The sequence below is a fragment of the Labeo rohita genome, chromosome 24 (genome assembly GCF_022985175.1).
Source record: "Labeo rohita strain BAU-BD-2019 chromosome 24, IGBB_LRoh.1.0, whole genome shotgun sequence".
Classification (NCBI taxonomy): domain Eukaryota; kingdom Metazoa; phylum Chordata; class Actinopteri; order Cypriniformes; family Cyprinidae; genus Labeo; species Labeo rohita.
In genome coordinates, this window is record NC_066892.1 from 7,186,086 (window position 1) to 7,201,258 (window position 15,173).

Sequence of the window (15,173 nt, forward strand, 5' to 3'; positions counted from 1 at the left end):
ATGAATAAAGTCTGTGTACTTTCTGTGATTTAGAAGAAACCATTGTACATCTTTTTTTTTTTTTTTTTTTTTTGGAATGAGTTAAGTACCTATCTCTCAGAAAAAAAAAAAAAAAATAAATGTTAGAATATGTATAAACACATCTGATTCTGTAATTTTAATTCTAACTCTTGTATTCAATATATTGTTAATCTGATATTGTTAATGATGGCCAAAAAAAATAAAAAATCAATCAAAAGTCAAAAATTGCTTTCAATGTTTAACCTTGTATAATTTCTCTCCTCTGGTTTATGTTATTTATTTTTTTTGTAATTATTTATTTATTTATTTATTTAATTTTATTCAATTTATTTTTTTTGTCTGTTTTTTTTTTTTTTTTTTTTTGCATTTGTCCTTTATCGTTTTTGAGACTGTTGTGGTTTTGTACTTGTTCTGTAGTGTTATGGCATCAATAAAAATTTCGTTTATGAATAAAGTCTGTTCAACATGGTTAATGGGTTTTTCATACCGCGTATTTTCAATGCAACACTGTATTATAAAGCGTGCATTTGCACGCGGTGTTTCCTAAAGGGTTAACAAACAGAGCAGGTCCACGATGATGGTGTGATGATGAGGTCACGAGTACGGGAGCCGGTAGAGGGACGGAATCTGCTCTTCTCTGTCTCTTCCGGGCTTGTGTGCGGCGCTCGTACACACCGCTCTTCTCCGGGCCGTCTCAGTAGGAAACATGGCGGCCGTCAGTAAGTACTTGACAGCGAAGAACTCAGCTGTAGCTGGCGGTGTCCTACTCGTTCTATACTTCATTAAGCAGAGACGAAGATCCGCGGGACTGAACAGGTACGTGAAAACACGTGAAGTCCCTAATGCATGAAATCAGAGCACGAATGAAGTTCAGTGTCAGAGTGACCCCGGTTCAACTACAGCGAAATGAGTATCAATGGCAAAGTGTCAAAACCTAATGATCTGTCTTGTCTAGTAAGGCACCTCACTAGGTTTTGAGACACGTCCTATATCATGACCTTATAGTGAAATACAGTCTTTGAAATTCATGAACATGCTTGTTGCAATCTCACTGTCCAACAATGGACTCTTTCATAAAGGACAGTGTTGGTTGGACCAGTGTTGCATTTAAAATTCTATACTCAGGAATGATAATCAAATTCATACTTGCACCTTGAACTTGATTTGTGATTCTGCATCAAGGATACTTTTAAAAGAAAGTTGCAATATGCAGTGCTTCATATTGAATGTTATTGGATGTACTGTAATTATTGTTAATGTCGATTTATTTCATCATCCTTTACAGGAAAAAGGGTTCTTCGAATGATCTGAACAATGAGGTAAGAGAAATGTATTGATTGATCTCTGCATGAACTAATAAAAACTATTTCCTGAGTTGCTTTAATGTAACGTCTGATGCATAAATGTACACTACCAGACAAGTTTTAAAATGTTTTTAAAGTCTCTTCGGCTCATCAAGCCTGCATTTATTTGATCCAAAGTATAGTAAAATTGTGAAATATTTTTTACTATTTGAATTAACTGTTTTATATTTGAATATATTTCAAAATGTAATTTATTCTTGTGATCAAAGTTGAATTTTCAGCATCATTACTCCAGTCTTCAATGTCATGTGATCCTTTAGAAATCATTATAATATGCTGATTTGCTGTTCAAAAAAACATTTATTATTATTATAAACATTTAAACAGTCGAGTGCATTTTTTTTTTAGGATTATTTGATGAATAGAAAGATCCAAAGATCAGCGTTTGTCTAATATAAAAATCTTGTGTTACATTATACACTATACCATTCAAAAGCTTGGAGTCTTTTTTTTGGGAAAAAGAAATAGAAATTAATACTTTTATTTAGCAAGGACGCTTTCAGGTGATCATAAGTGAAGATAAAGACATTTATTAATGTTACAAAAGATTTTTATTTTAGATAAATGCTGTTTTGAACTTTCTATTCATCGTAGAAACCTTAAAAAAATATTCTGCTTAGCTGTTTTCAACATAATAATAATAATAATAATAATAATAAATGTTTTTTGGGCAGCAAATCAGAATATTAGAATGATTTCTGAAGGATCATGTGACTGGAGTAATGATGCTAAAAAAATCACAGGAATAAATTACATTTTAAAATATATTTACATTGAAAACAGTTATTTTAAATAATGAAAATATTTCAAAATGTTACTGTTTTTTCTGTACTTTGGATCAAATAAATGCAGGCTTGGTGAGCAGAAGAGATTTCTATAAAACATTACAAATCTTACTGTTCAAAAACTTTTGACTGGTAGTGTAAATCTTGCAATCTTGATATTTAGTTAAAGATCAGGCTGTGTGAGACTATATTCAATAACTTTTGACACTTCTTGTGTTTTAAAACCAGCAGAAGGATGGCAAGAAAGAAAGAGCTGCTGTGGACAAGCTCTTTTTCATCCGGATCGCACGGATCCTTGGGATTATGGTGCCCAGATTGTTCTGCAAAGAGGTGAGAATTGGTTTCATGCGAGTTCTCGTTGAAACCGGAAGTTGAGGTGATGCATATAGTGGAGGTTACCCTTTTTTAATTTACGCTATCAGTCAAACGTTTTTTTAACAGTAAGATTGTTAATGTTTTCTAAAGAAGTCTCTTAACTGGGGCAGTTGTGGCCTAAAACAACACACAGTGTGTGTTTGTTTGCTCACTTCGCACTGCTGTGTGCAGTTGGATGGGTGAAATGCAGAGGACACCATACTTGGCCACACGTCACGTCCTTTTCTTTTTTTTTTTTTCCTTTTTCTCTTTCATTTGATCCAATACAGCAAAAACAGTAAAATTTTGAAACATTTTTACTATTTAAAATAACTGTTTTCTATTTGAATATTTTTAAATTTTTTTTTTATTTTAATATATTCCTGTGATTTCAAAGCTGAATTTTTTGGATTATTACTCCAGTCACATGATCCTTCAGAAATCATTCTAATATTCTTATTTGCTGCTCAAAAACATTTATTATTATGTTGAAAACAGCTGAATAGAATTTTTTCAGGTTTCTTTGATGAATAGAAAGTTTAGAAGTACAGCATTTATCTGAAATAGAAGTCTTTTTAACATTATAAATGTATTTATCATCACTTCTGGTCAATTTAAAACATCCTTGCTAAATAAAAGTATTCATTTATATAATTCCTTTCCCAGGAAATAAAATTATACTGACTCCAAGCTTTTGAATAGTGTAGTGTATAATGTTACAAAAGCTTTTCATTTTTAGATAAATGCTGATCTTTCTATTCATTAAAAAATCCTGAAAAAATGTATTTAATTGTTTTAAATATTAAATATAATATCTAATTAATAAAAATCAGAATGATTTCTGAAGGATCATCTGACACTGAAGATTGGAGTAATGATGCTGAAAATTCAGCTTTGATCACAAGAATAAATTACATTTTAAAATATATTTAAATAGAAAGCAGTTATTTTAAATAGTAAAAATATTTCACAATATTACTGCTTTTGCTGTACTTTGGATCAAATAAATGCAGCAGAAGAGAATAAAAAAAAACATTAAAAATGTTTACTGTTCAAAAACTTTTGACTGGTAGACATTTGTCATACCCACGAATGTGATTTTCTACTTAGTGTTGCTATTTAGAGCACATTTTCTTGAGTAGTTTTCACTGTATTGCAGTTTTCATAAAAACATTAAGCACCACAACTGTTCTTTAACATTGTCAAAAATTAGAAATATTTGATTTGCAGCAAATCAGCATATTAGAATGATTTCCAAGGATCATGTGACACTAAAGCCTGGAGTAATGATGCTAAAAATTCCGCTTTTTCCATCAGAAAATTAAATTAAATTAAATTAAATTAAATGACACATATTCAAAATTATAGCAGCTATTTTAAATAGTAATAATATTTCACAATATTAATGTTCTTTCTATATTTTTGATCAAATAATTGCAGCCTTTAGAAACCTCTCTCTAAAATGTTAAAACTTAAGAACTCCAAACTTATGAAAGCTAATGTGCATGTATATCTGCTAAATATAAGTGAAGCATTTTAGCTCACGTTATTTATTAATGAATTTATTTTTTGGTATGTTACAGACATGGTACCTGCTCCTGATCGCGGTGATGCTTGTGACTCGAACCTACTGTGACGTCTGGATGATTCAGAACGGCACTATGATTGAAAGGTACTGTATGGATGTAGATTTTCAAATTTGTTAGTGCTGTGAAATATAACACTATTACACTTTGTGAAGATACCCGGCACCTAGTTAAAAATTGATTTTATGTGATTTGATTGTATTTTTGAAATCTTTGACAGTGGAATCATTAGCAGAGATATCAAACTATTCAAGAGGCACTTTTATTCCTACCTGACTGTCATTCCTGCGGTAATTTACTGTATCTTCATGTGCTGTGAAAACTAATGTGTCATGTGATTTACATCATTGAACCCGTCCATTGTGTTTCCTCACACGCTCACCTCTCAGATCTCCTCTGGTCTTCAGTTTAAACGCACTGTGTTTTGTTAATGTAACTATGAATGTGTGCTTCCTTAAAAATCATTTGCATTCATTTTTTTCATGCACATGAAGGACAGGCCAGCGGGATGCGTGTTTATTCCCTATTAACTCTGACCATGTTTGCATGTGTTTGTGTGCATGTTGTGGTTTGCAGTGCGATCATTGGTCGGTCCACTAAAGGTTTCAAGAAGTACTTATTCAACTTTATCACGGCCATGCCAGTTGTAAGTTTCTGCTTTTTATTAAAGATGGTAGTAATAGTTAATAGTCAGAGGAGTTCTGAGAATGTTAACTGTCTAATCTATTAATTTAACATCAAAACTGTCCAAAGAACCACCTTAACTAATATGTGCTAAATACATTTGATTAATATCAGTAAAAGAGCATACAGGAACTGTTCGAATTTGTTGATATGAAAACATCTCGATTTGTAAATGGTTGCATCTCAATGTTTCAGATCGCCCTGGTGAACAACTTCCTGAAGTTGGGCCTGAATGAGCTGAAGCTGTGCTTTCGCGTGAGGCTTACCAAACATCTCTACGATGAGTACCTGAAGTAAGGCCCATCACTGCCATGATATTATTCCAACTGAAATATTCTTTTCATATGTTTTCATATGACTATTTTATTAGCTCATACAGGCATTTGTTATGATGTACTAAAATAGGAACTTTAAAAATGAATTAAAATTCATTTTTCGTTCATTTTTCATTAAAATTCTAATAAATGGCTGGTATTAAAATTTGAAATAATTGTGTGTAAAAAAAAAAAGTATTTATTTATTTTTTTTTTAATTAAGACATCACTATGTTTAGAATCAGGTAAGGTAATCTTTAATAAATTTATTTATTTTATTTCATAAATTTATTTAAATGTAAAAAATGTAAAATAAATAAATAAATTAATTAATTAATTAAATGGATGCATTAACATTAAAATTCTGATAAATTACTGATATTAAAATTTGAAATAATTTTGTGAAATCTCTCTCTCTCTCTCTCTCTCTCTCTCTCTCTCTCTCTATATATAATATTTAATTCATATATAATTTATATATAGAGAGAGAGACTAAAATCCTAATAATTGCTGATATTAAAATGTTTAAGATTTCATTTTAGGATCTGCTAAAGATTAAGTTTAAAATTTTAGTCTTAAAGTCTTTAATGAATATATATATAAAAAATATTTGTATTTAATATTTTTATGTTAATATGTAATAAAAAAAAAGTAAGTAGATAATACAGTAAAATTAAAATGGTTAATATTAAAATTTGTAAAAAATATATAAATATATATGTATATATGTATATGTATATATATATATATATATATATAAATTTTAGTCTTAAAAATGATAACTGAGCACTGTGTACAAAGGTAATCTTTAATGAAAAATATATATAGGTTTTTTTTACTTAATTTTTTTAATATTGAAACAATTTAAAAAAAAGTTTAAACAATTTAGAACAGCTGATAACTGATATGTTATGAATATAAGGACACCACATTTTACCTTTGTAAGTGAAGAAAAATGTGAATTTGTTGTGAAATGTGATACTTTCTGAAGAAAATTTAAAAATGTAGTTACTAATGTCACCATCTTTGTGTTCACAGGGGATATACCTACTACAAAATGGGAAACCTTGATAACCGAATTGCTAACGCTGATCAGCTGCTGACGCAGGATGTGGAAAAGTTCTGTAACAGTGTGGTGGATCTTTACTCCAACCTCAGCAAGGTATGTCACCGCTTTGTCCAAACTACCCATTTTACTTCCTTAATAAGAGCAGATATTTATTTTCTTTGGATGAGCAGCATTTGATAACTTTTTCTTGCTTTCCCTCCTCCAGCCCTTGTTGGATATTGGATTATACATATTCAAACTGACAACAGCGATCGGTGCTCAGGTGAGTGTGAAAGACGTTGTGAAAATCTACTATTGATCAGTGCCATTGGACATTTTAAGGATCTGTTGGCCTCTTTCCACAGGGTCCTGCAACTATGATGACCTACCTGCTGATCTCCGGCCTCTTCCTGACCCGTCTGCGCAGGCCGATCGGTAAGATGACAGTGACCGAACAGAAGTATGAAGGAGAATACCGATACGTCAACTCTCGTCTCATCACAAACAGGTAACTTGTCTTACTTGCAACTAGAAATATGTATATATTTTTTGTAGTGCTGTACAACGATTAATAAACGTTTTGTATACATAATATATGTGTGTGTACTGTGTATATTTATTATGTATATATATATATATTTATATTCATATAATTTAAATTATATATAAATATATTTAATATATAAACAAAACAGATTTTTAAAATATATATACATGCATGTGTATTTATATATACATAATAAATATGCACAGTACACACACATAAATTATACACCACAACTTTTTTTTGAATGCGATTGATCGCGGTTAATCGTTGCCCAGCAGAATTTTTTTTGTACAATAATTTTGTTTTTCTCAAACTGGTGCATATTCAAATGTTTTTATTTCCTTCTCAGCGAAGAGATCGCGTTCTACAATGGAAATGTAAGGGAGAAACAGACAATTCATTCAACTTTCAAGAAACTGGTGAGTACAAATCTGAGTGTTTATTATGAAAAGGGTTGCCTCAGTATTTACCAATAAAGTACAGATAAGCCAATAATTTATTTTTATATTGTTGCTGATCAATGGCCGATATTAAAATGCATACTATTTTACCTAAATAAAATAAAAATAAGAACTTTAATTAACTAGTAGATTTAATTTCTGAGTGAATTTATGCATTACAACATTATTTATTGTTTATTTTTTTATGACATTTAACAGTGTTTATAAATTATTAGTGTGTTTTTTTTTGTTTTTTGTTTTTTTTGTGGCCATTAGATTATAGCAAAGGTAATCTAAAAATACATGTAATTTAATTAAATATGTTATATATATATATATATGCATAAATTCACTCAGAAATTAATATATATACACTACCGTTCAAAAGTTTGGGGTCAGTAAGACTTGTAATAGTCTTTAAAGAAGTCTCTTATGCTCATCAAGGCTGCATTTATTTGATTAAAAAAAAACAAAAAAAAACAGTAATATTGCAAAATGTTTTTACAATATAAAATAATGTTTTTTATATTAACATACTTTAAAATAGAATTTATTCCTGTGATGAAAAGCTGAATTTTTATCAGCTGTTACTCCAGTCTTAAGTGTCACATGATCCTTCAGAAATCATTCTAATATGCGGATTTATTATTAGAATGATCAATGTTGGATAATATCAACAGTTGTGCTGCCAAATATTTTTTGGAACCTGTAATTTTTTTTTTCAGGATTCATGAATAACAAGTTTAAAAAGTACAGTGTTTATTCAAAATCTAAATATTTTATAACAATGTAAATTATTTATTATTAACTTTTAATAAACTTTTAATTATTAACTTAATACATCCTTGGTGAATAAAAGTATTAATTTCTTAAAAAAAAAAAAAAAAAAGAAACAATAAAAATGTACTGACCCCAAACTTTTGAACGGTAGTGTGTATATATGTGTATATATATATATAAATTAAAGAATGTAAATGTAAAGTATATGTATGTGTTTGTTTGCAGGTCGATCATCTGCACAATTTCATCTTTTTCCGTTTCTCCATGGGAATGGTGGATAGCATTATTGCCAAGTGTAAGAGGAAGTTTCTTTATCTTGCCTAGATAAAATATGCATGATGATAGACAGTAAAAAATGACTAAATTGTTCTCTCATGCTACAGATTTTGCTACCGTGGTTGGCTATTTAGTCGTCAGTCGTCCTTTCCTTGATTTGTCTCACCCTCGACATCTGACCAGCACACACGCTGAACTGCTGGAGGTAAAACTTCACTCCTGATATTGTGATTATTCCTAGTTAGTGGCCCTCAGTTGCAATAATATAATGAGAAAAATCATGTTCTCCTGCAGGACTACTACCAGAGCGGCCGTATGCTGCTGCGAATGTCGCAGGCGTTGGGTAGAATCGTTCTTGCAGGCAGAGAAATGACGCGTCTGTCAGGGTAAAAGTTCACACTCATCATTATCACATTGCACCGGCACATGCAATTAAGTTATTTGGTTACTTGCCATTTAAATTAATGTCGGTACAATATGTTTGATGTTTTTCTCTTCAGCTTCACTGCTCGAATCACTGAGCTCATGAAGGTCCTGAAAGAGCTGAACTCTGGGAAATACGAACGTACCATGGTGTCTCAATCCGAGAAAGGTGAGCTTCACTGAGACTTAGAGTTCAAAACAAACTTCTAGAGCCACATAGCTGATTTTAATGTTTTTTTTTTCACATTTTGTTATAAACAGATGCTTCAGAAAAGCTTACACTGATACCTGGAAGTGGAAGAATCATCAATGTAGACAATATCATCAAGTAAGAGCAGCTTCATTCAGTCCATTATCTCCGATTAAGTGCTTCACTGTTAGGAAAACCAACTATGCTCATTTTAATATGTTGTTTCTTATAAGGTTTGATCACACACCCCTGGCTACACCTAATGGAGACATTCTGATCAGAGATCTGTGTTTTGAGGTGTGTTTCACATTATTTCTAAAAATTAATTTTGACCCTCATGTCTTTGCACCTTTTATATTTTTGCTTCTCAAAGTTTTTCTGATTAGCTTTTTGCAATTGCGACTTTTATTGCTCATAATTTACATCTAGTGACTGTTTCTAAGAATTGCGAGATTAATGCAGTTTTTAGATTAATGCAGTTTTGAAAGTTTTTTTGTTTGTTTGTTTTTTCTATTGCAGCTTAATTTCTCACAGTTTGATTTAATATCTCACATTTGCATTTTTTTTATAACTGTGACTTTGTTTTTCATAATTGAGTATTTTTTTCATTATTGCAACTTTGTTTCTCACTGTCACTTTTATTTCACATTTGTGACTTTTTTCACAATATAAATTCATATCCCATATTTTCAACTTTTTCAAATTTGCAACTTTATATCTTGCAATTGTGATTTTGTTTCTCATCATTGGAACTATTTCTCATATTGTGATCAATATCTCATCTTACAATTCTGACTTTTTTTTCAGAATTGCATGATGTAAACTTGCAGATATTAGTAATTTTTTACCTCAGAAATGAGAATTTTTTACCTCAGACTTGTGTTCTCAGAATTGTAAGGTATAAACTTGCTATTGCGAGTTATAAAGTCACATTTCTGAGGGGAAAAAAATCAGAATTGCAATATATAAACTCGGAATTCTGACTTGAATTTGAAGTTCTGAATAGAATTCCAATTCTGAATAGAATTTGCAGTCGCAAGTTTATATTGCACAATTCTAAAAAAAGTTTACATCTCTCAATTCTAACTTTATTTCTCAGAATTTCTAATTTATATCCCGCAATTCTGACTTTATAACTCACAATTGCAAGTTTATCACAACTCTATGGAAGCCCGTTTCCACCACTGAATAAAAAATGTAAAAATGTAATTGCTGACATTTTTCTTACAATTTCATGTTTTCTGCAATTCTGACTTGTTCTTAAAAAAGGTGAGGTATAAACACTATTATAAAGTCGCAATTCTAAGGGAAAAAAAGTTGCAGCTCTGAGAAATAAAGTCAGAATTGAGAGTTTGTATCTCGCAATTCTGAGAAAACAAGTCAGAATTGTGAAGTTGTTTTTTTTTTTTTTTTTACTTTTTATTCAGTGGTAATAACAGCCTTCCATTATGGAAGCCCCTTTCCACCACTGAATAAAAAATAAAAAAAAAGGTTATTGCGACTTGTTAACTCACAAATCCGACTTTTTTTTTCTCAGAATTGCGTGATACAAACTGCCAATTCTGACTGTTTTTCTGACATTTTTTCACAATTGTGAGTTATGAAGTCAGAATTGCGTGATATAAACTCGTAATTCTGAGAAAGTCGCAATTGCATGATATAAACTGCAATTGCAAAATATTAAGTCAGAATTGAGAAATAAAGTCAGAATTGTGTGATATAAACTTGCATTTGCAAGTTATTAAGTCAGAATTGTGAGATATAAATCCTTTTTTTTCCTCAGAACTGGATTTTATAACTCGCAGTTACGAGTTTGTATCTCTCAGTTCTAAGGAAAAAAGTCAGAATTGCAAGTTTATATATTCTGACTTTATTTCTTGCAACTGTGAATTTATATCTAGCAATTCTGACTTTAGAACTCGCAAATGTGTGTTTATATCTCACAGTTCTGAGAAAAAAAGTCTGAATTGCGAGTTTATATGACACAATTCTGAGAAAAAAAAGTCAGACTTACAAGATAAAAGGTCGCAATTACCTTTTTAATTTTTTTATTCAGTGATGGAAATGGGCTTCCATATTCCTGTGACTTTAAATCTTGCAATTGTGACATTGTTGCATTTTATTACATTTTATTTCACAATGAAAATGGTTTACTTTCAAAATTGAAACAAGCTTGCATTCCTGTTAGAGTAATGTTTGTACATGTGTTAATGTGTATGCGCTTATCTTATTGAGTATTGGTCTTCAAAGGTGAAATCCGGAACCAATGTTTTGGTGTGTGGTCCCAACGGGTGCGGAAAGAGCTCACTTTTCCGGGTTCTTGGAGAGGTGAGCACGTCCGTGATCCTCATACTGAAATTCTGCCCTCGTTCTTGGTTTTCTGTGAAAATTCTTCCATTCTATCTGCTAAAAATCCTATCTTTGGATTCTCTCTAGTTGTGGCCACTGTTTGGTGGGAGTTTGACGAAACCAGAAAGGGGGAAGCTCTTCTACGTCCCTCAGGTGAAACTCTAAACAGTTCTTCACAGAACAAAACCCACTTTACCCATGGCAGAACATCTGAATGGTCCACAGCAGCTGAATAACTTGACTTTTTGTCTGGTTTCAGAGGCCTTACATGACCCTCGGCTCACTGAGGGATCAAGTGATCTACCCAGACACCCATGAGAGCCAAAAGAAGAAAGGCATCTCTGACCAGGTACTCTAAACTAGTTTTTAAGATCCAAAATGTTCTAAAAACATGTAACGTGTGCAGATCAACTATATTAATTTTATAATAATCCCTTCTGCGGCAGGTGCTGAAGGAATACCTGGATAATGTCCAGTTAGGTCACATTTTGGAGAGAGAGGGGTCGTGGGACATGGTTCAGGACTGGATGGATGTGCTCAGTGGAGGAGAGAAGCAGAGAATGGCGGTAAACGGACATTTTTAAGTCTCATACACGTACAGTAATTCAAAGTGACTTACAGTGACTTACAGTTCTCGTAGAATAAACAGAAGTCAAAGCCACTGAAAAGGGCTACATTGTTGTGTTAACATCCTGTTTTTGAACCACTTCACCACAGTGTGTGTTAAAACCAAGACCTTTCACAATCTCATTGCATGTCTGCACTTGAACTGAGATGTTTTTAGGTTTATAAATTGTTGTTTTTCTCGTAGATGGCCAGGCTCTTCTACCATAAGCCCCAGTTTGCCATCCTGGACGAGTGCACCAGTGCCGTGAGTGTAGATGTGGAGGATTACATCTACAGTCACTGCAGAAAGGTGCTTATTTCTCTATCCTAAAGAGATTTTCCCATCATTAGGGGTTCAAGCATGTAGCACTGAAACACTATTGTAATTGTTAGAATGGCTAAGGATCCGTGATCTCTGAACTGGTCGTGCAGACCAAACCGTAAGTCGTAGAGACTTGAAACTTGGAGGGATGGTAGTACTCTCACCACCTACAAAGTCACCAAGGCTCAACCCAATTGGCCTGACGGGGGCGCTACAGCGATCAAAAGTACAAAATCGCTCATAACTCCTAAACCGTCAGTCGCAGGCTCATGTGTCTTACGGCGTTGGAATCCTTGGCTCATGTTGGACAAAATTTTAGGATATTTTGGATTTTTTGAAAAACCTACTTTTGCGAACTAGTCCTAGGTTTTTTGCCCTATTGGAACCAAACCAGTGCAGGAAGATTCTCTGGAGAGTGAAGATCAATAATTATCGTGAAGGGACACAAATACTTTCGAAAGGGGCAGGGCCGCTTTTAGAAAAAAATATCTATAACTCTTGAATGTAATCAGATATATTCACCAAACTCAGAACACTTATGTAAGAGCTCAATCTGAGGTTGCATGAAAAATCGCAAAGCTTGGCCACTTTGTGGCGCTATAAGAGTGTAAAAAACACAAAAATGGCTATAACTGCGCAACCATTTGTTCTATCAACATGAAAATCGCTATACACAGTCAGGGTCCAAAGAACAAGAACATTTGTGTATCTCAAAAAACATGGTCGCCTTTGGCCGATGAATTTTAAGCACCTGTTAGACAAGGTTAACGGAGGGCGATTGGAATGAAACCCAGTGGGCTTGTTTGATTCGCGGCTCTAAAGGTCTGAGAAATTAGAAAGAAATCATCCACTGCGGGACGATATGGCATTTTTCAAGGGCGTAAAACGATTGTACATTCCGCGGTTTTTCGCACATGTACACAATATTTGTATCATATGATAGAACTCTTCATTCCGGACAACTTTACCTTTAAATCCACTGCTGTCAATCAAATAGATTGTTAAATGATTGAGAAGATGTAAAGAACCTACATTTGCAACTAGTCATAGGTTTTTCGCTCAATCTGGAAATAACACTGCGGTACAGTTCTCTGGACTCTCTAGCTCAGTAATTATCAAAAAAATGTTGAAATTTTTACCCTATGGGAAGTTATAATGGGGTCGTTTAGAAAAGGGGCCTGTCTAGATTAACCCCAAACCCTATAAAGCCTAAAGGAAAACTCAAAACTTAACGAAACCTGGTGAGCATGTGTGACAGGTGATTCTAAACAAGCATGCAAAGTTTTAAGGAGATCGGACCATAGCTGGCGCTATAACAGTCATAAACGTAAAAAAACATTAATATTTCTATGGTAAATTACCTGGATTTCCCAAAAATGCTTTTTAAAATCATTGATTTAAGTGGTTACAGTCTTGCTAAAAAATGTATTTTTTTCAATGCCTTAAAGCGCTTGAACCCTGGTAATCGCTTCTTGCAGCTATCAGTATTTTTTGCTGAAATTTCCCTTTATGTGTTGTTTATTCTTCTTGTTCCTTAGGTTGGCATCACCCTGTTCACAGTCTCTCACAGAAAGTCCCTGTGGAAGCATCATGAGGTGAGATCAGCTCTGTTTCCCCATCACGAATATTTACCGACATTCGCCATATGCTTAAACACAAAATATCATTTCTTCTTTTCAGTACTACCTCCATATGGACGGCAGAGGAAACTATGAATTCAAACCCATCACCGCTGAAACTGTGGAGTTCGGCTCTTAGAGAAAAACAACAGCACTATCAGCAGTTCACTGTTCACAAGACAGTTCACCCAAAAATGACAATTCTGTCAGCATGTGCTCTTTCGTTTGTTGACGATAATGTTGATGATAGCTGTCGACCTCCATAGTATTTTTCTATAGTTCTTCACAGTATCTTCTCATATGTTCAACAGAAGAAAGAAACTCATACAGGTTTGAAACAGCTTGAGGGTGAGTAAATGAGTAAAATTGTCATTTTTGGGTGAACTGTCCCTTTAAGGAGTCGCCTGCCAACTAATATAGGAGTTTGTTTTTAATCATGTACAACTTTTTCGGGATGAAATCGTGTTTAGAGATTTATTAACACTACTTTTGTCCTCAATGATTGTATATAATTTTGTAATTTAAGCAGTCCAATTTATAGGACATCCGTTAAGTACGCATAGGAGCGTATACCAAGGAAATACGTCTTGTGTCTGTGCACTAATTTGTTAATAAGTGAAATTTCTCTGTATAGGCTCACACAAATCAATGCCACCGGACTGAACTGAGCATTTAATATCTTAGATACACGATAATGATCTAATATTGCCTTTTTCTCATCAGCTAAACCTTTCTTTAAGCTACTACGTGGCCTTTCGTGCTCAACGCAGCATGGTTGGGTGGTCTGGATATGTGCGAGTTGTTTTTTGGTGCACTTTACCTGGTGTGGTAATTTGGAAAACCAGGAAGCCTTGTACAACCAATCGATAAGAAGTTGCCTATGCACTTGTTTACTCCAGCATTGTTGGCATTTCTTGATGTGGAAGAAATCTGGAACGGTTGTTGTGTGTAAGAACTGTAAGAAATACTGTCGTAGCACTTCACATTAAGCAAATGAACCACTTTGCTGTATGTTTTCATTAAAAAAGGAGATGTTGATACTATGAAGTCTGTTAGTGGTCTTTTGTTTTATCTTGAAGAATTGGTTATAGATTGCGTTGATGATTTCAAGAGAGTGTGAGTTCAGTTGAACTGGTTTATTGCACATGGTAACGTTAGGAAATCTTTCAAAAGATGAATGTTGGCCTTTAACACACATCAAATGTAAGTGAAAGGTCATTTAGATTAGACACTCCCTTGACCTTTCACCCTCCACATGACAATGTATTTTTAATATGTCTCTAGTCACCTGCTCTTGGCCAAAGGTAGTAAAAACACAAACTCCTAGTGTCCTACTGGCCAAAAGTGATTGAGAAAAACCAGTCTATATTTTAGATTTGCCTGATTCACTATACTACGTTTCAAACTACAATTCATATAATTTTATCTATCTTTAAGTTTCCACCACTGAATAAAACATAGGTAA

General features: G+C 33.0%; 1 protein-coding gene across 3 annotated transcripts; it reads left to right on the plus strand.

Moving 5' to 3' along the window:
- The first annotated feature begins 649 nt into the window (after positions 1–649).
- abcd3a (ATP-binding cassette, sub-family D (ALD), member 3a) lies at positions 650–14,751 on the plus strand. Of its 3 annotated transcripts, none has more exons than XM_051098608.1 (23): positions 650–837; positions 1,307–1,340; positions 2,399–2,500; positions 4,108–4,196; positions 4,331–4,400; positions 4,990–5,087; positions 6,147–6,270; positions 6,383–6,439; positions 6,522–6,664; positions 7,053–7,122; positions 8,149–8,218; positions 8,307–8,404; positions 8,494–8,585; positions 8,700–8,791; positions 8,884–8,950; positions 9,046–9,109; positions 11,063–11,140; positions 11,249–11,314; positions 11,421–11,510; positions 11,608–11,727; positions 11,973–12,077; positions 13,628–13,684; positions 13,770–14,751. In XM_051098608.1, the coding sequence occupies exons 1-23, from the start codon at positions 728–730 to the stop codon at positions 13,845–13,847; spliced, it is 1,974 nt and encodes a 657-aa protein (XP_050954565.1). In that variant the 5' UTR covers positions 650–727; the 3' UTR covers positions 13,848–14,751. The 3 variants fall into 3 exon arrangements, with proteins under 3 accessions (XP_050954565.1, XP_050954564.1, XP_050954567.1); XM_051098607.1 differs by lacking the exon at positions 4,331–4,400 and adding an exon at positions 4,687–4,756; XM_051098610.1 differs by lacking the exon at positions 4,331–4,400 and adding an exon at positions 4,687–4,756 and having other exon boundaries at positions 2,402–2,500.
- The last annotated feature ends 422 nt before the right edge of the window (positions 14,752–15,173 follow it).